Source organism: Euleptes europaea, chromosome 11, assembly GCF_029931775.1.
Source record: "Euleptes europaea isolate rEulEur1 chromosome 11, rEulEur1.hap1, whole genome shotgun sequence".
Taxonomy (NCBI): Eukaryota; Metazoa; Chordata; class Lepidosauria; order Squamata; family Sphaerodactylidae; genus Euleptes; species Euleptes europaea.
In genome coordinates, this window is record NC_079322.1 from 57,369,343 (window position 1) to 57,393,605 (window position 24,263).

At 40.6% G+C, this 24,263-nt stretch overlaps 1 protein-coding gene across 1 annotated transcript in view; it reads left to right on the plus strand.

Annotated features, from left to right (window-relative positions):
* Positions 1 to 24,263, plus strand: part of MLLT10 (MLLT10 histone lysine methyltransferase DOT1L cofactor) — a 131,048-nt gene that overhangs the window by 42,295 nt on the left and 64,490 nt on the right. Inside the window, exons 5-7 of the mRNA XM_056857577.1 lie at positions 1,304 to 1,413; positions 10,775 to 10,878; positions 11,589 to 11,682. Of these exons, the coding sequence (XP_056713555.1) occupies positions 1,304 to 1,413; positions 10,775 to 10,878; positions 11,589 to 11,682 (308 nt within the window). The remainder of the gene's footprint in view (positions 1 to 1,303; positions 1,414 to 10,774; positions 10,879 to 11,588; positions 11,683 to 24,263) is intronic.

A 24,263-nucleotide genomic window follows, 5' to 3' on the forward strand; every position in this document is an offset into this window, starting at 1 on the left:
TCTGCCACTGCAAGGCTCCATGGCACATTTCCCTACATACTTTAGGACACATTTCTACTATGCATGGTGTTTGCTGTTCATAATAATGCATCATGTAATGTATGATGTTTAAAGACATTGGTGGTGGTAATTCTACCAACTTTATTGTAGCTACAGCTATAATGTTATTGCTGTAGACATGCTTTCAAGAAAAAAATTGCAATAGATTCTGCTTAGATTATCTCAGATTGTTAGGCTCCAGAACATTATTCTATTTAGAACTATGTTTACTAATATCACATATTGGGCTCTGTAGAGGATGGCAAAGGAAGGGGGGAATCAGCTAGGGTGGCAGAAGATAATTCCAGATGCAGAAGGCAGAAAGGTATGAAAACATGAAACTTGCCATTGAAGAAATCCTAGAAGTGTCTAGAGTGGACAGGATGAGGGCCTAATTTTTTGTGGAAAGCTGTAATTCTCCTTTGAACGTTCCTGGTATTCTGCTGCTTTTCATATTGGGAAATTGGTGTATCAAACTGCCTGGGAATTCTCTGTAAAAAGCAATCTAGGACACAATATGGCTAGCGCTTGAATAGCAAAGTAATTTTCAAGCTGAGCTATTTATGCAATGAAACAGTAGCAGTCATGGTTAAATTGTTTTCTTCAGCAAACACAAATTGGTGACTCCCTTGGGAACCACAGAGAACCTGAAATTAGGCAGTCTCTTTTCTGGGTCAAGAATCCCTGGAAATAGAAAGGAAAAAACAGACCAAGTATATCGTACCTGTCTGTGAAATACTGTCAAAAACTACTTTCAAGGGGTGAAAACAAAAAACTGTTTCATGATCTGAAATACCATTCTGTGATATTACATAGGAAGATACAAGATACTGTATTATGTCTCGGATCGAATCAACAACAGAAGAAAAATTTATTATTACCTACAGAGTGACTTGTAAGAAGAAAGCTGTAGTAGTAGAATAGCATATATGTTTAATTCTCGAATTCAAATTCTGTTCTCAGTTACACATCTGTAAGCCTATTGATCGCAGCAAAAAAGATCTGGTTAAAGGATTAGATTAAAAAATAACATTATTTGTATAAGTTCTTTATAGATTTGGATTGTAGCTCTTTGAAAATGTTTTATCATCGTAACCTGTTTTTGCATGCTATCATGTGATAAGGAATGTATGGTTACTTGTGTTGTACTGAATAACTGAAAATACATGCAAACTGTGAGGAAGCTTCTCTTTGTTACATCTGAAATTATTCTATTTGCGGTTTCAAAAAACATTAAAAATAAAATTCAATTAACTTTTTATAGGTTGGGCTCATGTGGTTTGTGCTCTGTACATTCCCGAGGTGCAGTTTGCTAATGTTTCTACAATGGAACCTATCGTGTTGCAGTCTGTCCCTCATGATCGTTATAATAAGGTATAATTATGTATTATGACTTATTTTCCTGATATAACTTCATTATTTGATAAATGATTTTAAATATTTCAGAGCTGCTTTTTTAAAACTGCGCATAGTTTGCTTTGTAAATTTCTTGCACTATTGCTTAAACATTCGACATGACAGTAAATTTGTAACATTCTCTTTTAATAATGTCTTAAATTGATAGTATGAATTAATATCTGCTTGGTTAGGTACCTTACTTTTCCATCATGGACCTAAATATTTTTAATGTCATCAAATAACTTTCAAAGATAACTGTTATAAATACTGTAGTTTTATGAGTTATCTCAATGGCTGAACACAATGTTTATAGAAAAGTTGGTGAGTAAAGTTTTATATTAAAAATTACAAGTAGATTTGGATCTTCCAACTTATTTTTGAGTCTTCCATTTTCTATGTTTCTTTCAATATGCTAGCATTCTTAGGCTTTGTTCCTTACTAAAACATAGTTAGTTCTCTGGGCAAAATGTTCTATCCTTGAGACAGTCAATGTGATATCAGCAGGAACAAACTGTCTAATTCTTGGCTTCTACAAGCCCCCCTGGGGCATATAATAACACTATGTAGATGTTCCATTATCCTTGTATTGGGTGACTGGGATCACATTTCCCCAGGCCCCTACAAAGTTTGCATGTTGGACATCATATTGTATAGGTGCCATTGCATGTAGAATATTTAACTGAAATAAAATTAACTTTTAAAAGTTTCACTCATGTGATTTGTGCTCTGTCCCAAGGTGTTGTTAAATGTCTCTATAGTCGTTAGGGCGCAGGCCGAGCATTCTAGTATGATCCTGCTCCCTTGCCTTGCATTTAACTGGATGGCTGTTAGAGCTAAGGTAACATTCGTTGAGAGCTGTACCATGTTTATAGGTATGATCTATTATTAATTTTAATTCAGGAGACCTGTTTGAGGGATTAGAGATCAAGTAAACCTTTACCAGACTGATAAAAACATTGTTAGATGCGTATCACGGCAAGGATAAGCACAAACCTGAGATTCATTCCCTCTGTTATCACATTAAATTTCTCACTGGCAAAGTAACATCTGACAAGGCTTTCTGTCTACTGTTTTTAACCTCTCTTATAGGTATATTTAACTTTATCAAATGCCAGGTGTATTGACAAATGTTAACATTAAGGCCATAAAAATGACCTCTTCCATAGGTCAGGATTTGAAGAGACATGAAATGAGTTCTGTGAGCATAAGAGGACATTAGATGTGATTTCCCCCCCAAAAAATTCAGCCCCATATGTTACTGAGAAGAGTTTCAAAAAGAGTTGTGTAAAAAAAATCCATAGGGCTGATAGAAATCACTTGCTTGAACCTGCCATAGTTTCTTGAGGTTCCTCACAGATTCACTCACACTTCATTGTGTTTTAGCTGTTCTGTTATATACTGGTTTTGGTGACTTCCACTTCACATTTTCTTACTGTCTGTAAAAAAAATGATATTTTTTAACCTTATACCACCCCCACCCCCACCCCGCACATCTTCTTGTATCCAGGTTTATTTATATGCTTTAAAAGATGTGTAAATTCACAAAAATCCATGCGTTTAGCGTTGTCACTTTTTTTTACACATCCCAACATAAGCCTGCTTTTAAATTTACACAATATTTTAATTGACTATTTCTATCAAATATTGGTATGTGTGTATGTATATACATATATAGCTGCTTATTTTCCTCCTAGATATCAGGGTCAGTTACAACATTCTTCATGCAGTGGTTTACATAGGGGAAGAGTCATGTTAACAAGACCATTCCTGGTCTTGCTACACACAAACGTTCAAGGGGTGGGAGAGAAGAGTACACTGAAAAAAAGTTTCTATCTTCAGGTAGTCTTCAAAACAGTTTCACTATTTGTTCAAAAATCTTTTACATAGTTCAGGGAAAGAGCAGAGGGAAGTTTGATTTAGCTGGCAGTGTGACACTGTACTGTACATTCAGTGCCTATTAACATGGTGATTAGAAATCGGCCACTTTGACCTCTATGTGGTATGCACATTAATATATGAAGCATATTGTTATGTAGTAGTTCTCCTTTACTTATATTTATATCCACGATACTTAGCGTTAAGACATCTTTGTTAACTAGCTTTGAAATAACATTAGCTGACGATATTGCCCAGTCCCATGTATATTCACTGTAGGAATTATCAGTTTACAAGCATCTGGATTTGGGCTGTTGTGGATGATCCAGAGATCCCAGTGTGTGGCATCCTTGTGGTTTTACAAAACTTGTTAGTAAATGGAAGCTGGTGTCTGAAGAAAATGTTTACCTGCATGTGATTTCTCAAGAATATTTAAAACAAGTGGGGACCCACAAGGACTTGTGGGGGACATCTCATTTTCCTCTCTCTCCACTATTTCCTCTGTTTCTTCCCTGAAAATCCCCATAGCCTCTCCCTTTTTTCTGCTTCTTTCTCTCCTTCTCACCTACCAGTCACCCTACCTTTAGCTGCCTCCGTCTTCAGCTTTCCCTCCTTCCCTCCCCTTGACAGCCTCTACTTAACGGCTCAGTGGTGCAGTGAGGAACCTGCATGGACTTGCAGGGGACATCACACTTTCCTCTGTATTCCCTTCCACACACTATTTCCTCTTTCCCTGCTTCTGGCAACCTGCTGCAGTCTCTCCTTTTCACCCATCTACCAGCCTACCTTTTGCATGCCCCCCATCTTCAGCTTAGTTTATTTACTTAATTTATACCTTTCTCCACAATGGTGACCCAAAACACCTTCCATCATTCTCCTCTCCTCTGTTTTATCCTCACAACAGTCCTGTGAGGTAAGTTAGTTTGAGTATGCATGACTGGCTCCTCAAGGTCACCCAGTCAGCTTCCATGGCAGAATAGGGATTCAAACCTGGGTCTCCCAAATCTTAGACTGAAACTCTAACAACTACACCGTACTGACTCTTGTGGGATGGCTCCTATTGAACAGTAGCAAGCAGCCACACCTGGATGAATCATACGGGATAGGTGGTATAAACTTGCCCTATGGTTGCTGTTGGGCCTGATCCCAATGAGTCCAATGAATCCTTCCTCAAAGGCTAAAACAACTCTAGAAAGGGCCCTGCCCCCCTCCTGCCTTTTATTGACAGAATCTAAGGCTGTAAGACTGGAAATATTGTTGTGGTTGCCTAGCAACAGCCACTAAGGGCATTCATTTCTTAATGCTACTGGTACTGCTCTACCGACCTCGGAAGGATGGAAGGCTGAGTCAACCTTGAGCCGGCTACCTGAAACCGACATCCGTCGGGATCGAACTCAGGTCGTGAGCAGAGCTTTTGACTGCAGTACTGCAGCTTAACACTCTGCGCCAAGGGGCTCCTGTACAAACTTGTAGTCCCTCACTTTTCAACCATTCCAGTGGAGTGCACAGAGTAATAATAATATGTGATTAAAAACAATAAAAGAGAGCAATAATTAAGTGATACTGTAGTAGCAGCAGTTCTTTAAAGATTTTATGGTAGTTGTAGTAGTGATAAAGCTTTTGGCTACTCCTGGCTAATTTTGGAACTGGCAACTGATTAAGGAACAGGAAGTCCCATTGACCAGGTGGAAAAAACCCCAGATATAAATATTTTTTATATCTTCAAGTACTTGAAGGGCTGTCATATAGTATGAGAGCTTACCACCTCCCGAGGAAACCTGTTCTGCTGAGGAACTGCTCTAACTGTTAGAAAATTCTTCCTAATGTCTAGATGGAAACTCTTTTGATTTAATTTCAACCTGTTGGTTCTGGTCCGACCTTCTGGGGCAACAGAAAACAACTAGGCACCCTCCTCTATATGACAGCCCTTCAAGTACTTGAAGCAAACAGTACGAGTAAATGGAGAATTTTCATAGTGGAGGGAAGCAAGCTCTGTGGTTTTTGAAGGGTCTGTATAGAACTGGTGGTATTTAACTTGTTTGTAAATGATTGTATATCAAATGTGAGTAATCAGGGTATCACAACTCAATGGGAAATTTCTTGTAAATGTTGGACCATTGAATAAAGTATATTTAGCTGTAAGGTGAGGTAATTTTTTTGGGGGGGGGGATCCTAACTTTAAATATGTGCTGTTATGTTTGGAACTGGCAGAGACTGAGAGGGAAAGATCTTGGGGTTGTGGATAGCTCAATGAAAATGTCAACTCAGTTTGCAGCAGCAGTGGAAAAGGTGAAATCTATGCTGGTAATGATTAGGGAAGAGATTGAAAACAGCCGATATTGCAATGGCACTGTATAGATCTATTGTGCAGCCTCATTTGGAATACTGCATGCAGTTATGGTAACTGTATCTCAAATAGCTAGAGGGAGTCAAGACAAGGACATCCAAGATGATTAAGGGTTGAAGTATGTGGCAGGTTGGGATGGCATGGAGTGGGTACATTTTTGGCGGGAAAAGCCCTCACTGATAGAGATCAGTTCACCTGGAGAAAATGGCTGCTTTGGCAATTGGAGTCTGTGGCATTGAAGCCCTTCCCCAAACCCTGCCCTCCTCAGGCTTCCCCCCCCCCCCGAATCTCCCGTCGGGAGCTGGCAACCCTAGTTATAGGTTTTCTCCTCCAGGGAGAAAATAATATGATAAACCTCAGGATATACACACAAAGATCCCAAGGCTTGTGAAAAATTCTGCTCAAAAGGTTTCACCTTCATCTTTACTGCTTGCCGCTCCTTCCTCAGACTTAGTTCCTTGCGCAGACCTGTTCCATTCCAGACAATTTTCTATTCATTGAACTTCTTGAAATTTAGCAGTTAAGAGGTAAGGGGTTGGTTCTGTTGCAGAGGAACTATGGGATTAAGGTCTTTTCTCAACTCTTTGTTTATTTTATAACATTTTTGCTGTGAAGAAGAGGAATGTTGTCTCTACAGACACAAATTCACAGTTTTGTGAAGTGCAAAACCGAGCATCTGTGATAATATCTTCTAGATAGAAAAATAGCCCAAAATAATCTTACAGAAACCTCTGGAAGAGCATGACTGGATTAATGGAATTAATTTACCCAAAAAATTAAACATTGAATGAATATACAGCCTCATGCCACATAATTAAAAACTAATCCTTATTTCATGATTAATAACAGTTGGACTGTAATGTATCTTAAATAGAAGACAATTTAAACTGCCTTTAGATTCCTTGAGCAAGGCTGTCAAAGATAGGACATTTTGGAGGACTTTCATTCATAGGGTCACCATGAGTCGGAAGCGACTTGATGGCACTTAACACACACACACACACACACACACACACACAGATTCCCCCCAAAGCATTTTATTTTTTAAATAAAAAATTAATTTTAAAAATGTTTTTTAAAATATAATTGATTTTTATTCACCCTGCTTTCAAAATTGTAATGGCAAGGGTTGTAACAGGAAGTCACTGAGTGTCCATATTATTCCAGTGCTTTATCAGCTGTACTGATTGCAGGTTTATTTCTGGGCCCAGTTCAGTGTGTACGTACTGATCTTTACAGCCCTGTAGGGCTTAGGTTCAGCATACCTGAACAGCTGTCCATGAGTTGAAGATTAGGAAGCTGTTTATGTCTGATAAAGCAAAATGAACACATGAAGCTGCCTTACACTAAATCAGACCCTCGGTCCATCAAAGTCAGTATTGTCTACTCAGACTGGCAGGGCTCTCCAGGGTCTCAGGCAGAGGTCTTTCACATAACCTATTTGCCTAGTCTCTTTAGCTGGAGATGCTGGGGACTGAACCTGGGACCTTCTGCATGCCAAGGAAATGATCTACCACTGAGCTGCAACCACTCCCCATCATGGATCACTGTGGGCCAATAAGTCAGGCAGGCAGTGACAGGCTTGCCAGATCCAGTGCTTAGAACCTTCTTGTACTGTTACAGGTTGCTGAGAAATTCTGCCAGGAGAGGCTTTTTCTACCAATAAGGCTGGGTCCTGGTGAAATCATTTTTTCTGCGTAACTGCTAGAGAATAAGATTTCTTCCCTAAGCCAACCCCTAAACCCTAACTAAAAACCAAATAAAAGCCAGGCCAAGCTGACGCTCCTTTCCAGAGCCACAAAATCCCTATCCAAAGGAAAAAAAGTTTTTCTTCACCCTTCTTAAGATGAAATTGGCTCACCCCCTCCCATCCAGTGGAGTTCCATGAGCTCAGATTGGCTGAAAATCACTTGGATTTGCTTGAAGCCAAAATCACAAGGACAGCTTCAGAGCTCTGGAGGAGAGGTGGGAATTTAAGGATGGTTGCCATAGAATCCTGTTTGGAGCAAATCAACCCAAAGTCAGTCTCCCACATTTTGCAATGGCTAGTTAGTGCAAGTCAGCTTGTAAAACCCTACCACTTTGTGCCCATTACGAGTCCAAAGTCCAACTCCCTCATGAGGCCCTTACTTTTTGTGTGACAAATAAACATCCTTTTAAGGTCCTGTCATTCCTAACTGGTGTGTGTAGGGCCTGTAGTAAGGTGCTCTGTGTGTGGGAAAAGAGCAGCCTTGAACCTGCTGAGGTACTCTGTCCAGAGAAAGTGGAATCAAATCTCCCTTCAGGATTTATTTACTTTACTGAAGAGTCAGTTTTACTTTATATACTGAAGAGTCAGTTTTACTTTATATATTTATATATATATTACTTTATATATTGAATATTAAATACTTTATTTTCCATTAAGCAAATCTTTGTTGTTCATCTTCATGTCTTGTCTGTCAAGTCAAATGTTCAAGAAAAGATTTTCTCTATTTAAAAAAGGTAAAGGTAGTCCCCTGTGCAAGCACCGGGTCATTCCTGACCCATGGGGTTACGTCACATCCCAGTGTTTACTAGGCAGACTATGTTAATAGGGTGGTTTGCCATTGCCTTCCCCAGTCATCTTCCCTTTACCCCCAGCAAGCTGGGGTACTCAACCTCGGAAGGCTGGAAGGCTGAGTCAACCTTGAGCCGGCTACCTGAAACCAACTTCTGTCGGGATTGAACTCAGGTTGTGAGCAAAGCTTTTGACTGCAGCTTACCACTCTGTGCCATGGGGCTCTTGCCTCTATTTACCTCATGTGTAAGTACAGCCTTGGTCTAGCAGATTTCCAAATAAGAGACCTTCAGGGAGCACATAGCTTACATGCTACCTACCAATCCTTTACTCAAAGCTTGTGACCCCCTTTTTATTTGATTGTGGATGGTTGGGGTTTAAAGAACGTGTAGGAGAGGCCAGAGTATGTGAGGGGACTGGGCATTCTTGAGACCAGAAGGCAGTTGCCTCAAAGCGCCCCCCCCCCCATATATAACTGCCACAGACTCCACGATGGAAAATATGAATAGTATTGGCATGCAGTAGTACTATATCCTCTTGCACTAGAGCATATAGCCCACAGTTGGGGTCCGATTTCTACTTTAGGCCTCTAGTGTAGTTGTAATGTGCATCTTCAGAAATGCTTATTGTGTGCCCACCCAAGGACAATCCTAGCAATGGGACTGTTGTCCCATCCATAATTGCCCTGTATCCTTTGGAAAACATTCAAGACCTGTGTGATGTAGTGGTTAGAGTGTCAAACTACAATCTGGGAGGCCAAGCCAGTTTGAATCCCCACTCTGCCAGGGAAGCTTGCTGGGTGACCTTGGGCCAGTCACACATACTTAGCCTAACCTACCTTATGGAATTGCTGTGAGGTTAAAATGGAGGAGAATTATATAGGCCACTTTGAGTTCTCAGTGGAGAGGAAGGTGGGGTATAAATGAAGTAAATAAATAAAGTGTAGTGCTTGAAATATGGAAGGGTTTTGTACGTATTATGATCATGTACAATCAGCGGGCATGGAAAAGTCAGTAGAATTTCTGAAAAGGCAAGCTGTCATTTATATTTGCATAAGTTTCCCCCCCCAAAATGTTATGCTGATAGGGGAATGGGCTAGCCTGTGCAATCCCAGAGACCTTTATGTGATGGAATTTGTTGATGGAAAGTTCTTACCTGGATTTATTGGAAAGGGATGGCTATAAAGGCTTGGAAAACATAAGGAGGCATATGGAGTAGCGAGGGTGTCTTATTAGAAAGGAACAACCCATATATGGTTAGAGTAGGATTGCTTTGGGGGGAGTTGGATATGCTGCACTAAGCCAAGATCAGTGTGCGTTGGTTAATGGAAAAATGATTATTGAACATCTCATGCCATGAAGTGGTACAAGATGAAAAATGACATAACTAATTATTGCTTAGGGCTTTGCAAAGTGCTAATGTTCTCAAGCAGCCTGTATTTTCCTAAACTTGTAAGTGTCACAAGTAAGACTCAGCTGGTAGCTCTTCCTCTCTCCAGATATGTCCCCTGCTTTTTAAATTAAAGAGCTGCCTGTAGGTGTTGCAAAGTGTGTCCAAGCAGAAGCTTCCAACAGTGAATTTTGTTAAGAGTCATCTTACTTCAGGAATATATCAACTTGCTCCATACTTCTGAGATCCTGTTTTTTAAATTATGGCAGTGGTTTAATCAGCATCTTGGATTTTATCAATCTGAGGCAATAGAGATTTGGTTAAAACGCTTTATTTTCATTTCCTGTGTGGTAGCTCCTTTGATTGCTGACCTACTTCTGGGGTCTGCAGATTTGGCTATGGTAATAAAATAGCACTTGTATAATACCGTAGAGCATGCTAAAGGATAATTGGAGGGAACGTCTCGCTACATTATTATGTAGTCTTAGTAGCATGTTGTGAGACTTGCAAAAAATAAAATAAAAAGGAAAAATAGTTTCTTTTGCCTGTTAGACATGTCTGTGCTTGTACATTTGGATGTTGTATGCCACTGTTGTCTTTTGGAGTTCTTCCATAGTACCATAGTGAGCTACAACAACCAGCTACTCTTTAATTATGGGGGGGGGGAGGAATTACAGGAAGCTCTATCTTCAGCAAAGTTTTTCTGGTTCTCTTTGTTAATATCAATATTTACTGTTTCCAATTCCTAGTCCGAGGACTGTTTATCATGAAGAGAAGATGCATTTCCATATGATGGCTTGTTCTCAGCCATAATGTGTAGCATCAGTAAATGCCACCTCTTTCTTCACCTGAGAGCATTTTTTTTTGTCAGTACCAGTCCTGTTCCAAGAATTGAGGTGACGGTGTAGACAACTTGCCATATAACAAGAAAGGTGTTTAACAATGCTGTGTGTTATTGTGGCAACAGCAGCCAACTCTGCAGAGAAATTCTGTATAACAAATAGCCTGGGACTCTTTTGGGTTGGGGAATTGACATGAATTCACAGCTCTGAAATCTACAGAACAGTTCAGTCTTGGCTGTGCTTGCTTTCTGCTGTGGGTATTCATTTTATTTTTGTTACCAAGTTTCTGTTAACTTAAAATGATCAGACAGTGTATTGAACTATATGTCTTATTTCCCCCCATAGACATGTTATATATGCGATGAGCAAGGCAGAGAAAGTAAAGCAGCTACTGGCGCTTGCATGACTTGTAACAAGCATGGATGTCGCCAAGCTTTCCATGTAACATGGTAAGTAAATTCTAGTGCAAAGAACACATTTTATCCTTTTACGACATGGCTTTATTACCCTGGGAGATGTGTGTTTAATATGTTGTGGTATTTGTATGCTTAAAATCAGACTTTTCTTATGGCTGTATGTTAGTTGGGACATTTTACTATTCATTATCTCTATAGTACTGGTTATCCTGAAGCTGTTAGAGTTGACATCCTTCTTAAGGATGAATTTTCTCAGGTAACAAAGTTAGTGGCCAAGTTTTGTAGAATAGTAGTTAATCATAGGAAACCTAAATGTAAACAGGAGTGAAAAGTTGTAGAGTGGAGTGATTGCTTAAGTTGTATTGTTGACCAGTTGTTTTAACGAGGGTAACATTTTGTATAGTGTTTTAATTAAAATGTATTGTTTTATACTGCTGCTCTGGGTAGGGCAATGTTCCTGTAAATATTTTATGTTTGGTCAAAGGACTGTAATAAACAATTTATTATTATTATCTCTATAGTTCAGTATGACTGGTACAGTTTTGAAGTTTAAGGCCAATTATTGAACTATGCTAGAAAGAATTCCCCCTAAATACTGGACACTAAGTAACGTCTAGTTATATTAAGAGATTTATGGTTATATTTTCAACTGTATTAATAACATAATTTAGACATGATTAGGGGTGGCATGTTTTCTGTTTTGGATGTTTGACTCCTTTCTATATCCTGTACTTCTTTCTTAGTGCACAGTTTGCTGGACTTCTTTGTGAAGAAGAAGGTAATGGTGCAGATAATGTCCAGTATTGTGGTTACTGTAAATACCATTTCAGTAAGCTGGTAAGAATCTGTTGAATTCAGTATTTCAAATATAGTGCTGTGTTTATATCATGTGAAGCTAACAGTTGGCACACTAACAAAAAGTTGTGTTGCATATTCTTAAGTGGATAAAATTTAATCTTGGGGACAGATTGTGTCAGGTCCAAAGTTGTCTTCAGGTATGGAAGGACACTTGTATAAGCAGAAGAGATAACACCAGCAAAGAAATATTATTACTCTGCTACTGTAGCATCAGTAAACCTTACTATAGCATCAGTAAACCATCCTGATTATTCAAGGTAGCTCAGCGACCGCTGATGCCAAAAGTTGAGCCTTTATTGTCTCAGGAAGATACAATTAGCTGTGATACATTGGACAAGTTTTTTGGTGAGAAAATATTGAAAGTATGCTCTGACCTGGATGTCAGTTGTAACATAAGCACACCAGTAGACAGGACTGATACACCACCTAGTCTATTCATAGATCATTTTGTCCCAGTTTCCGTGATGGATGTTGACAAGATCCTGGGATCGGTGAAGGCCACTACATGCACTCTGGATCCTTGCCCATCCTGGCTGCTAAAATCATGTAAGGACCACATAAACTACCCCTTAGTATCTATTATAAATTAGTCACTAATCCAGTGCACCTTCCTTTGGCCACTCAAGGAAGTGGTTATCCATCCACTACTTTAAAAAAATTCCCAAATACCGCCCTGTCTGTAACCTTGGCAAAATGATGAGAGAGCAGTAGTAGACCTACTCCACATCTTTTGGATAACTCATCTGCTGTAGACCCTTTTCAGTCTGGATTCAGGCTGGGCTATGGGACAGAGACGTTTCTGCTAGAACACATGAAACTACCTTATATTCTGAATCAGATCCTTAGCCCATCAAAGTCAGTATTGTCTATTCAGGCTTACAGTGGCTCTCCAGGGTCTCAGATAGAGATTTTTCACATCACCTACTTGCTTAGTCCCTTTTAACTGGAGATGCCGGGGATTGAACCTGGGGCCTTCTGCATGCCAAGCGGATGCTCTACCACTGAGCCACAGCCCCTTCCTACAGCCCCTGCTGGCTTTAGTTGATGACCTCCTTGTGAATGGAGTCAAAAGCCATGCCTTCTTGTTGCTCTTGTTGGACTTATCGGCAGCCTTTGATACAGTAGATCATAACCATCTTGTTGAGGCTCTTGGAGGTACAAGTAGTTATGAGGATGCGTGATAAACTGGTTTAAATCATTCCTTATAAATCGGATTCAAAGGGTTGCTGTGGGAGACCAGTTGTCATTAGTGATGGACCTATCTTGTCGAGTTTCACAGGGCACAGTCCTGTCCCCCATGCTTTTCAATTTCTACAAAAAACCCTTAGGAGAAATCATTCGTAGCTTTTGGATTGGATATCATCAATGCGCAGATGATACTCAGCTCTATATATCCTCATCCAAATCCCCTGGTGATGTGGTAGAGATCCCGAATAACTCCCTGGCTGCTGTGGTAAATTGGTGAAGAGTGAACAAATTGAAACTAAACCCTAAAAAGACAGAGGTAATGCTGGTTGAGAAGGCGAAGATCATGAAGGATGTTGTACTCTACACTTTTGATGGAGTTTAGCTGACCATTGCTGACTTGGTTAAGAGCCTTAGGGTTATACGGGACTGTGAAGTGCGGAATGATGCGGAACGGGCCTGCTCAGATTCTCAGGCCCTATTCCACTCCTGCCCTCTCCCAGGGATTCTCAGCCTCTCCTGGAAGGGGTTGCCTTTTCCACTCTTGTCCACTCTCAGACAGGTTGGACAGGATTTACAATACTCCCTCACATCCTGTGCTAACTTGGGCCAGTAAAAGTCCAACAAAAGCCTTTGCCCAGTCTTGTTGATCTCATGATGCCCTGTACATGGAATAAGATGAGCCAACTCCATGAGTCTCTTTCTGTACTTTCCTGGAACCACCAGCTGCCTAACTGTGTCCCAGGATACCTGTCTGCCCTGTGGCAACCAGAGTCTATACAATCAGCCCTGCTTCCAGACTTGCTGAGAGAGAGTCTCAGAAAATTCCACCTCTTGATGCACAGCTACTTGGTGAAGAGGTTCCAAAGTAGGGTCCTCCTGAACCTCTTCCAGGAACCTTTCTGGCTCCCCCAAGCATTCAGCTATCTGCTCCTCTGAGCCAATACTAGCCTCACTGCCCTTCAAAGCTTCTGTGAAATCTTCAGCCTCTCCCTCTGTCTCCTCAGCCTGCACTGCACTGAAGCGGGACAGATCCTCTTCCTCACCAGGAAGATCCACAGACTCCGGCTGCCCCTGGGGAGAACTGTACCCTTCCCCCTCCTGGGAGGCGCCTCCGTCTGGGTCTGAGATGGGTTGGCCCTCCCCTTCCTGGGTCACCTGGGCTCCCTCTCCTGCTACAGTAACCTGAGCCACTTCTTTTCCACTGGATGGTAGGGCACTAGTCTCTGCAGAGACTATTTTTCTTCCCACCCTATTCTTAGGGCCTGGCTGCGTGTTACCACATTCACTGAGTAGGTTTTGCATTGCTGTGGGGATGAGCTCCTAAACTGCTTTCGAAAATGCTCAGCCCCCAGTTTGAACCTTTTAAAAACTGTGGCTTTGAAATCTTTAAAAGTTACTCCCCCCTCCACCCTGGGCATGCTATGGTAGATAGTAGCCAGCTCCCCAGTCAAGATGCTATAGAGGTATGCCATATAGTCTGCCTCTGCAACCCCCCGCTGGCTAGCTGCTTTCTCAAAATTGGCGAGATATAGTGATGGGTCTTCCCCCTCCCTGTATTGAGCAAAATCTGTGGGGGTAACTTTGATTTTCCTGCTTTGTTCAGCCTGCAGGCGCATCATCTTGAGGTCATGATTCCGCTGCTCCCCTCACATCTTCTCCCTTCTTTCTTGCAGCTTTCCCTCTCTCTCGAGCTCTCTCTAGCGGGCTTCTCTCTCTTCCCTCCTCTCCTGCAGTCGCAACCTTTCCAGCTCCAATTCCTTGAGGCAGATCTCTTCCTAAGGCCTTGGGTGCTCAGCTGCTGCTGCCCCAACTGACATGCCACTGCTTAGCAAGAGAGCCTTCATCTCATCTGAAGTCCTATTCTCACAGGTTATATGCTGCTTCTGGCATTCTTCCTGCAGCTGTTGCTTTGACATCTTTATTATTCTCACTTGTTCTGCTAGCTCCATCCTAGCTAGTCTGATCTGCCCCTACTCCAGTCGACCCGGAAACAAAACAAAACTTCCGTTGCTCTCTCTGTGCGTTTGAGGGCCAAATTTAAACTGCTGGTCAATCAGGTTCTCTGTTTGTTCAAATTCCACCGCTGCCACCAAATGTGGCGGAACGGGCCTGCTCAGGTTCTCAGGCCGTATTCCACTCCTGCCCTCTCCCAGGGATTCTCAACCTCTCCTGGAAGGGGTTGCCTTTTTCTCCTTTCGGGTAATTGCTGCCACCACCTGACCGTTGTAGGACTTGCCCACTGGGGTGGGCTTCAGGATCCCCTCCAGCGTCCCTCTCAAACCCTGAGGCCTTACCTCGGTGTCTCCCGCTTGCCTCACTTCTGGGCACCACGGAGACAAGATACTGCCTGGGGTTGCCACTGGAGAAATAGCTGCTTGCCAACTGCCAGCCTTCCTCCTTCCTAGGGCACCCCTGTTTTCCAATAGCGTGTTCCAAGCCAGTGGAGGACTATGTGGTACAGAGAACTATGGTCAGCATTCAAAGTTTAAAAGTATTTATTAGAAGTAAAACATTTCCAGGGATACTTCTAGCACAGCAACAGATTGAGCAAGGGATTCAAAAGAACTGGGAGAAACGCAATTCCTCTGTCCCTCTCTCTATACATGCCCTATCAGATGTTGGAATATAGAACAGGATCTTATACTTAGGGTACTGTACATTTCTATCTAGATTCCATTACCTGGAAGGTTTCATCAGCGCCTGGGGCCAGCACATTGTCAAAAATGGCTGCCTCCTCCTGGCCTCAGATGAGCTCTGTCTTCCCTGAGTGTCCCAGCCAAAAGAGCCCTCTCTGCTCCCTCTCAGCAGTTTTAATCCTTTTCTGTCTCCACCCACTGACTAGGTCAACCTGGGTCAAAGATGTTCTTCCTGGAACCTCCAGAAACTTTCTTCCTGGAGCCCCTTCTAGCATTTTAAAACCTCCAAGTCCCATTTCTTCACAGGGACCAAACTTTATTACTGGAGAAGCAAGTTCATGCAGTTGCTAAAAAGGCTTTCGTCCAACTCAGCCTAGCCGAAAAGATGGCCCGTTATCTTGATACAGCTGATCTGGCCACCTGGATCACCGCCACACTAACATCGAGACTAGACTACATTGGTCTCCCCTCAAAATCAATTTGGAAACTCCAGCTGGTGCAGAAATCTGCAGCTCGGCTATTATTGGGAGCTAGATGGAACATGCATATTACTCCCATCCTGCAGGCACTTCACTAGCTGCCCATCAGTTACCAGGCTCAATTTAAGGTACTAGCTGTTGCATACAAAGCCCTTCATGGCCTTGGACCCTCATGTCTGCGAGACTGCCTCTCCCTCTATGCTCCACCAGGCCAGCCTTGCTCATCGGAGCAGGGGCTTCTGCAGGTGCCCACCTGCAAATGGGCAAAATCAACAATGGCCTTGGACCCTCATGTCTGCGAGACTGCCTCTCCCTCTATGCTCCACCAGGCCAGCCTTGCTCATCGGAGCAGGGGCTTCTGCAGGTGCCCACCTGCAAATGGGCAAAATCAACAACTGCTCCTACTCTAATGCCTTTCCTCAAACCATGCAAAACTGAATTACTGAGGAGGGCTTTTCTACCCAGGCAGTCGACTTGCACAGTACTGTATGATTCACAAAGTTATTTAGAAAAAAATAGTAGGGACTGTGGTCTGTGCTATTGTAAGTAGCTTGTTGAAACTAGGATCCTACTGTGGAATTTTGCATCACTGAATGTGTCATGTTAATACTTATGCTTTGCTTCCGTTCTGTTTTTAGACTTCTGGTTGGTTCTGCAACTCTAATCCTATTGCACTGTTTATTGTATGTCCCATTCGTAGATTGTATTGAGTCACTCTGTGTAATCCGTCTTGAGTCCAAGTGAGAAAGGTGGACTATAAAGAATGTAGACAAACAAAGCATGTGGGGCATGATGGGAGGTTGAGGCAGGACATTCCTGTTCTGTGAGCTCCTCTTCATTCGTGGTTGTTGCTGGATGCGTTGAAAGTGATTGTGCTGTGGTCACATATTTCTAAGTGGATTGGCAATGTCTGGATCTTGTGTCAAGAGTCAGAACCTTGTTACTATTTAGCATTAAATCAAAAGATGACTCTGTGGGTTCCAGAAGTGATTGTTCCAAACTGTAATCATTTATTTTATTTAGAAATGACAACAGTTTATGTTTATCCTGCCAGCTGGCAAGTAATTCAAGTCTCCTGCTACATTTTCTACCTCAATTGTGCCTGATTATATCTAGCATCTCAAAGTTATTGTCTTTGGTCAGGGGCACAATAGTAATGCATTACTTTTTTTGACTTGGAATGATTCTCTTGGTGTTGTTTTGTTTAAAAATGTTTAAGTTACTGACTGACTTTTTAGAGAGCACTCCACCACATCCCATACATTTGACTCTTGTCCCTTCTATAGATTTATGCCTGAGGATAACCACTGTCATTGACTTGTCTGTGTTTTCCTAGGTTTCTGATAGGCTAATTACATCTATATTCTCTTTTAGTTACAGGCTTTCTAATTCATTCATTTTGTACTCTTTTATGAGCAACTTTGAATGAATTTTAAATGCCAGCATTCTCGTTCAAGTGGAGCAAGTCTCTTTGTTATTAGATGGGCTGCATAGGAATAGAATGAATCTGGATAACTTAATTTGTAATTGAAAGTAGCTTAACTTTTTACAAAAAACAATAATATTATAGTTCAGTTACTGTGCAGTCATGGTGGTTTAAGTCTGCCTAGCTGTAATGCAGTAGCACTGGAAATGTCTTCAAAAGTAGTATTTGGTTTTGTAAAGATGATCAGTTCCTTCCCGGGTGCATCTGTGTGTTTGTCTCGCAGTGTAATCAGGTCTATTCAAAGTGATCATTTCTTTAATAAATATAAGCCTAACTATACTTACTGGGTCTGAGATAAACAGTTTTGGGTGTGTTTCAGGAAATACAGGCAAACACTAGCTTGGTCTGAATCTCGCATGTAAGCTTTTCGGTTACCAAAATATGTTAAATTGTATCTGCCCACTGATTCTTACAGGTGAGAGTCATGTATTCCTTCAATTCTTGAAGCTCAGTTGTGATCTAGGCCCTTATATATCTCCATTTCCACTTCTCTTAATGCAAATATATCCCTCTTCATTCCCTTGCACATTGGGTTTATCTCTTAGCAGTGGCTCCATCGCTAGCACAAGAAGCAATAAGGATGGGAGCCATTCCTGACAAACGTGTATTTCCAGTGTAAAGTCTGGGGGCACTTTTCCTACTGCCTTCGGACCTAGGGCCTGATATATACAATCTCTATGGCTTGCATAAAGTCAACTGCATTTTGCTCAAAAGTCCTCTCAGGTAACTCCATTCTAACCAATCAGATGATTTATAACTACAGTATCCAAGGCAGGCAGAGATATTGATGTAGTACTGATTTTCTCACGTTGCAACCTTCCAAATATTATCTAATACCTGTCATGAAGCCTCTACCGTCTGATGTATAAACTCAGATATTTACTTCAGTGATACTGCTCATTTAGCCTACAGGGCTTGAGCAATATCAAACTAGATACAACAACAAAAAATAAGTAACTCAAATAACCAATCAGTTACTGCTCTTGAGGACCTTTGAATTTAATTGTGTGAACAAAAAAAATTGGCTACAGCCAATGTAACTCCTAAATCCATGCCTGCCAAGAGTTTCTTAACCTTATCTGATGTTGACAGCCCCTCATTATCACAGAAAAGAGGAGTAATCCATAAATCCCTAATGCTGCAAAAGGTACTGCATTCCAGTAAGCAGTGCCCTAAAGTTTCTGTTTGTCCAGAAGCACAGTTACAAAGTCTGTCAGAGTATGCAGTCCTTTGCATTTGACCTTGCATTTCTTGAGAAGGGATAGAGTTTAATCTTGCAAGCATAGACGCTTTCCTGTATTGAGGAACAGTTTGAAAAATCTAAATATGGTAAGGACACCTTTGTGTAAGACTATCCTAAGTATAAAGGGGAGCATACCCTGCAGGCTTTCTTCATAGTTCTGATAAAGTCCAAGTTATACAAGTGTTTATTTACTGCAGAGCATGCTGCTGATCTTCCCAATATCTTCAACTCACTACTGCTGAAACCCAGCAGTTGGAGTCTAATCTTCATTAATTTCCTCCACGGGGTAGCACAGGAATCAGATTTTAATAGATAGAGGCACCCATTAGCTTTTGTGACTAACATTTTCAGCCAAAGCCCAAAGGCCCTTACCCATGCCTGCATTTCCAGAGTTTGTAAGCCTAGTTCCATCCTTAAAGAGACATTAGCCACACAACTTGTCACCCCTGTGATCTTTCTCTAAAATAATGACAAAAGTGAATCTAGTGTTTCTCTACAGGCCTTGATCCATACTGGAGCTCCATAGAGAAGCTGACCTTCTTTTGTATTAAAAACTGAAATAACAGCAGGAACAAACTGGCCACCTTTGTTGTAAAAACAACAACAACCAACTCTATTACAGTCTTCGTTGCGACTAAGGCCCTGTTATGAACGTTCTTAAGACGGGCCCTCCAAGCCAAATTAGCTTGGAAGTGAAATCCTAAATAACAAAACTGGGTAACTTGCTCTATGGGTTTCCCATTAATTTGTCAATTATACTTCTTTGGGTGATTAGATTTAATAAACACCATCACCTTGGATTTCCCTTGGTTAATTAAGCCTTCTACATTACAATATTCCGAAAAGGCTCTCAACAGTTGTTGCTGGCCCACAGGAGCTAACAAAAGTGTATCATCTGCATATAACACTGACATCAGGGTGTTAGCTAACATAGGAGAATGGAATTTTGGGTTTCTCAAATAGGATGCCATATCATTTATATACAAATTAAACAATAATAGAGCTAACAGGCATCCTTGCCAAAATCCCTTCTGTTAAGGGAAAGAACTGGACAAATGGCCTTCCACACAACAGCGAACCCGATCCAAAGGAGAATCTTATAACTTCTTGATTAACCATTGGTCAGTTTAAGATTTCCCTAGTTTGTCCCACAAACAATCCCTCAAGACTGAATCAAAAGTTGCCCGGAGATCCATAAAAGCCATGCATAAATTTCTTCTCGGAGATGATGTATATTTCCTGGCTAAATGATATAAAACTAAGCAATGATCTGTTGTAGACCTTCCAGTAACAAAGCCTGCTTGCTCAGGATCTAGAATCTTTTCAGAAATCACCCAGTTCAATAATCTCTGTAATAACAAAGAGGCATATAGTTTTCCTAATGAAAGCAAGAGACTAATTGGATGATAATTACATGGATTTGTCATATCATCTTTTTTATAGATTGGCACTATAATCGCTTGGCTCCACACACTTGGGATTATACCACTTTAAAAATTTGGTGCCAGAATAGAGCTCCTCCAGTCTATGTTATGCTGGTACAACACAATGGGCCAGAAACTTCCCAGTTTTTATTTTGACATAAAGGTTTTTTTTAAATTTCCTCAGGTGAGATCTTTAGCCAAGGGGGTAATTTTACACGTCTTCCAATTTATTAGGGGCTACCCATGAAAAATAAAGTTTGGAAAAGTGGAGTTTCCATTCCCTAGCAGGAATACTGAAGGGAGTCATTATTTTAGTAACAAATGCTGATGTTACCAATGACCAAAATTCCTTGGGGTTATTACTCCTTGAGGCAGCAATCAAGGAATTCCACCTTTCTAGCACCACCTTATGCTTTTTAGTCCTAATCGTGGCCCTATAATCGTGTTTTAAATGAAGTAAGGTTACAAGGGCCTGCAGGTCATAATGCTCTCTGAATTTCCTGTGTTGATACTGAATGAGCTTTTTGAAATCCCTGGATTCATTATCAAACCAGTTATTATGAAAATCTAAGCTCTTGACTGGACATAATCTTCTAGAGAAAATAGGTTTTAAAGAATTCAGGCATTTAATCAATATTTCTATAGAGAGTTCTGTATCCTGCACTTTATACCGTTTTTTTTATGACACCCCTACTTCTAGAAGAGGATATAACCATCAATTTTGTTTCCACTGAGAAGGACCTCCGGATTGACTTAACCATCATATTATCTTGAGTAAATGGAATCTCATACTCAAGAGCCAAAGATTAAACAAGGCCCTCCTTAATAGTGAGGATGACATGCAAATAATAATTACCATAGAAGAAGAAGAGTTGGTTTTTTATGATGATTTTCTCTTCCTTTTTAAAAAGAAAATCAAACCGGTTTACAATCTCCTTCCCTACAACAGTCCCTACAACAGACATCTTGTGAGGTAGGTGAGGCTGAGAGAGCTCGAAGAGAACCGTGACTAGCCTGAGGTCACCCAGCTGGCTTCATGTGTAGGAGTGGGGAAACAAACCCGGTTCACCAGATTAGAGTCTGCCGCTCATGTGGAGGAGTGGGGAATCAAACCTGGTTCTCCAAATTATAGTCCACCGCTCTTAATTACTATACCACTCTGGCTCTCAACTAGAAAGTCTTGACTTGCAAACTGCTCACCCAAGGAACCAAATCTGGGGAAGCTAAGAAATAATCAATGAAACTAGCTCCTCTTGAAGAAACACACATGATGAATTCTCCTCTATCAAAACTCAGATATAATGTTTCGCCTCTTAATACAATGTTCTTCAACCTTTCTGGACCCACTGAGCTGCAAGCATGTAAAAGGAAGTCATTTGACAACATAATTGTGATAGGAAGAGAGAGGGCCTGAGTAGAACCATTGGTAATATTCCAAAACAGTAGGGGACAGGAAGTGCAAGCCAAGTACCAAGAGGGTTACTGTAGTGAGGAACAAGCCAAGGATCAAAGTCATGGAGCAGTTCACCACTGAATGATGTAGCCTCATCATCCTGCTTTTCTCACCATTCTTTCGAAGAGACACAACACGTGAATGTGAATCATGGGTTGAAGACCGTTGTCTTAATAAATATTGCAGTAAATATTCTTTGCATCTTCATTAATGGATGAGATTGGTTTGCATTAATCAACCTGGGTGCCTTCTTTATCAGACTTAGGTACTGTTATGGAGTATCTCCCTGTGCTGCGAACTTTGCTCCTTTTCAGCACATTGTTAAACAATTGCATCAGATGTGGACTAAGAATGAGAAATACGTAAAACCCTGATGAAAATCCTTCAATTTATGGAGTTTTGTTACCCTTGAGACCAATAAGTATCTTATGTGTATCAACTTTAGAAATTAGGGGTTTCGATATCACTTTAGTCTCAAAAGAAAGCTTTTCTACCTTGTCTAGATAAATTTTGATCTCTTCCTTTGCAGAGTGTATCAAAGACTACAATAGCATCCCTTTGAGAGATCTGAGAGTACAATTAAATTAACTTCATTTTCACCATATACAAATAAAACTGAATTTGAATACAGTTTATGCTTCAGCCTGCTTGCCAAAAGTCTACTAACTTTATTATCATGTTGATGTAAATAATAAAGCTGGTTTGAATATGCCAGTACTTTTTGTGATTTGATGGTTTTTAGTAGCTGGTGCTTTCTTTTGAGCTGCAAGAAGTTGACAAATGCTGAACATATCCTAGATACTTTATGAATTTGATTGTATCCCTAATATTGCCTCCAAAGTTCTTGTTCTCTAATTTAAGCTGAATTGTCTTATTTTATGCATTACGTCTCTAAGGACAGCTTTAAAAGTGTCATGGCTGCTAAGAGTTGAGTTGTTACGCCATATGTTAACTCAGGGAATTCTGAAATGGCTTGCTTGATTTGTTCCAGTTATTCAGTTGTGTAATATCAGCCTGTTAAACAAGTAATCTTGATTGAATGATCTATCCTATCTTGGATCAGTTTTTATTTTTATTTTTTATTTTTTTACTCAAGTAGTCTGACCAGACCATAAGCCCAATTTCAGCCCCATGAAACACTGGGCAATATGTGCAAAGGAAAATACATAATCACTTCAACTACAAAAACTGAGATGTAGGGAAGAAAATATATTGTTTACCCAAGCTATTATGCTTCCTCCATATGTCAAGCAGCCCCAGTCATTTGAAGAAAATCATTTAACAGAAAAATGTTTCTTGCACTAAACAATATTGTTCAGGAGGTTTAAACAGTTTGATTAACTGTTTATAGAATTGAAATATCCCTTAGCGATTAACTGTTCTTTTGAGAGAGATTTAATTACTCTGTACAGCTTCTCTAGAAAGGAGCCTTGACTAATATGAGGGGCATACATGGAATCAAATGTCACTTCTTCCTGACCTAAAAATCCTTTGACAAAGATAAACATAATCTCTTGTAAAGAAAAAATGTTTGACAAGCACAATGCCCAGTCCTTTGGATTTAGATGTACTGTGAGCTAGGAACTGTTTCCACATCTTGCTACAAGCAGATGATGACACTTGGTGATGAGTTTACTGCGGGAAAGTGATTATAGGGCTGAACTTACTTAGTGTCTGCACCTGTTTGTATGTACAGATTTCAGCTTTATTAATATTACATTCTAGACCTTTTGAGGACCCATTGATCTGTATACATTTGAAAAATAGTTTTAAATGGTCTCAAGACAGTCACTTCTATCCATCCCTCCATTATTCACTCCTAGTCTATCCCTAATTAAAATAACAGTCATAAATTAAAGACAGGAGGCAAATTTCTACCCCCCCCCCATAGAAAAGGAAATGCCATGATGCTACTTATTTATATGTGCCAGGGGTGGATGTATGAAGGTGGTAAATTCTATTAAACTTCCTGCAGGACAGTACAAAATAGCCACACAGTGGTGCAACTGAGATGAATGCCTAACCATGTGTGAATTCCTAAACTAAGGAGGCAGGAGGCAGTGTCTCTCCCCCCCCCCCCCGCCCCCCAGCATATGTCTACACAAACTTTCACAACAAACCTTGAAGATCAGAAGACATTATGTGGCTTTTCATCATCCTTTTCCCAGAGTGTTGTAAAGAAGCAGTCATTTTCTAAGCTATTAGATGTCCACTGATCTTTTTACTTTGCAGTAGCTGCTCAATTAAATGGTCTAAATGCATAGTAGTAGTCCATCTGTTTAACTGCTCCTTCTCTACAAGTTTTGAGAACTTTGCTCTTCATTCTTCATTTTTTGGCATTGGGCTGAAAAGGTCACCTACCCCTGATATAGCCGTTCTTAGCTATCAGCTTTAAGTGAGAAAATCTATAAAACTGATCCTTCCACATGTTAATTCGTTAAGCTAGAAAGTAATAACATGTAAGACAATCATTTCTCAGCATACACTTATGATGTAAAATTATGCTTTTGAATATACGATGCCATCTTTATAAATGGTGGTAGTACTGAAAAGTGTTAGATTCTTGTTTTTCTTCAGTACTTTTTTTTAGACTATGTGTTTTGGTTAGTTTTTAGATAAATTCACAATTTTTGTTATGAGTCACAAGGCAA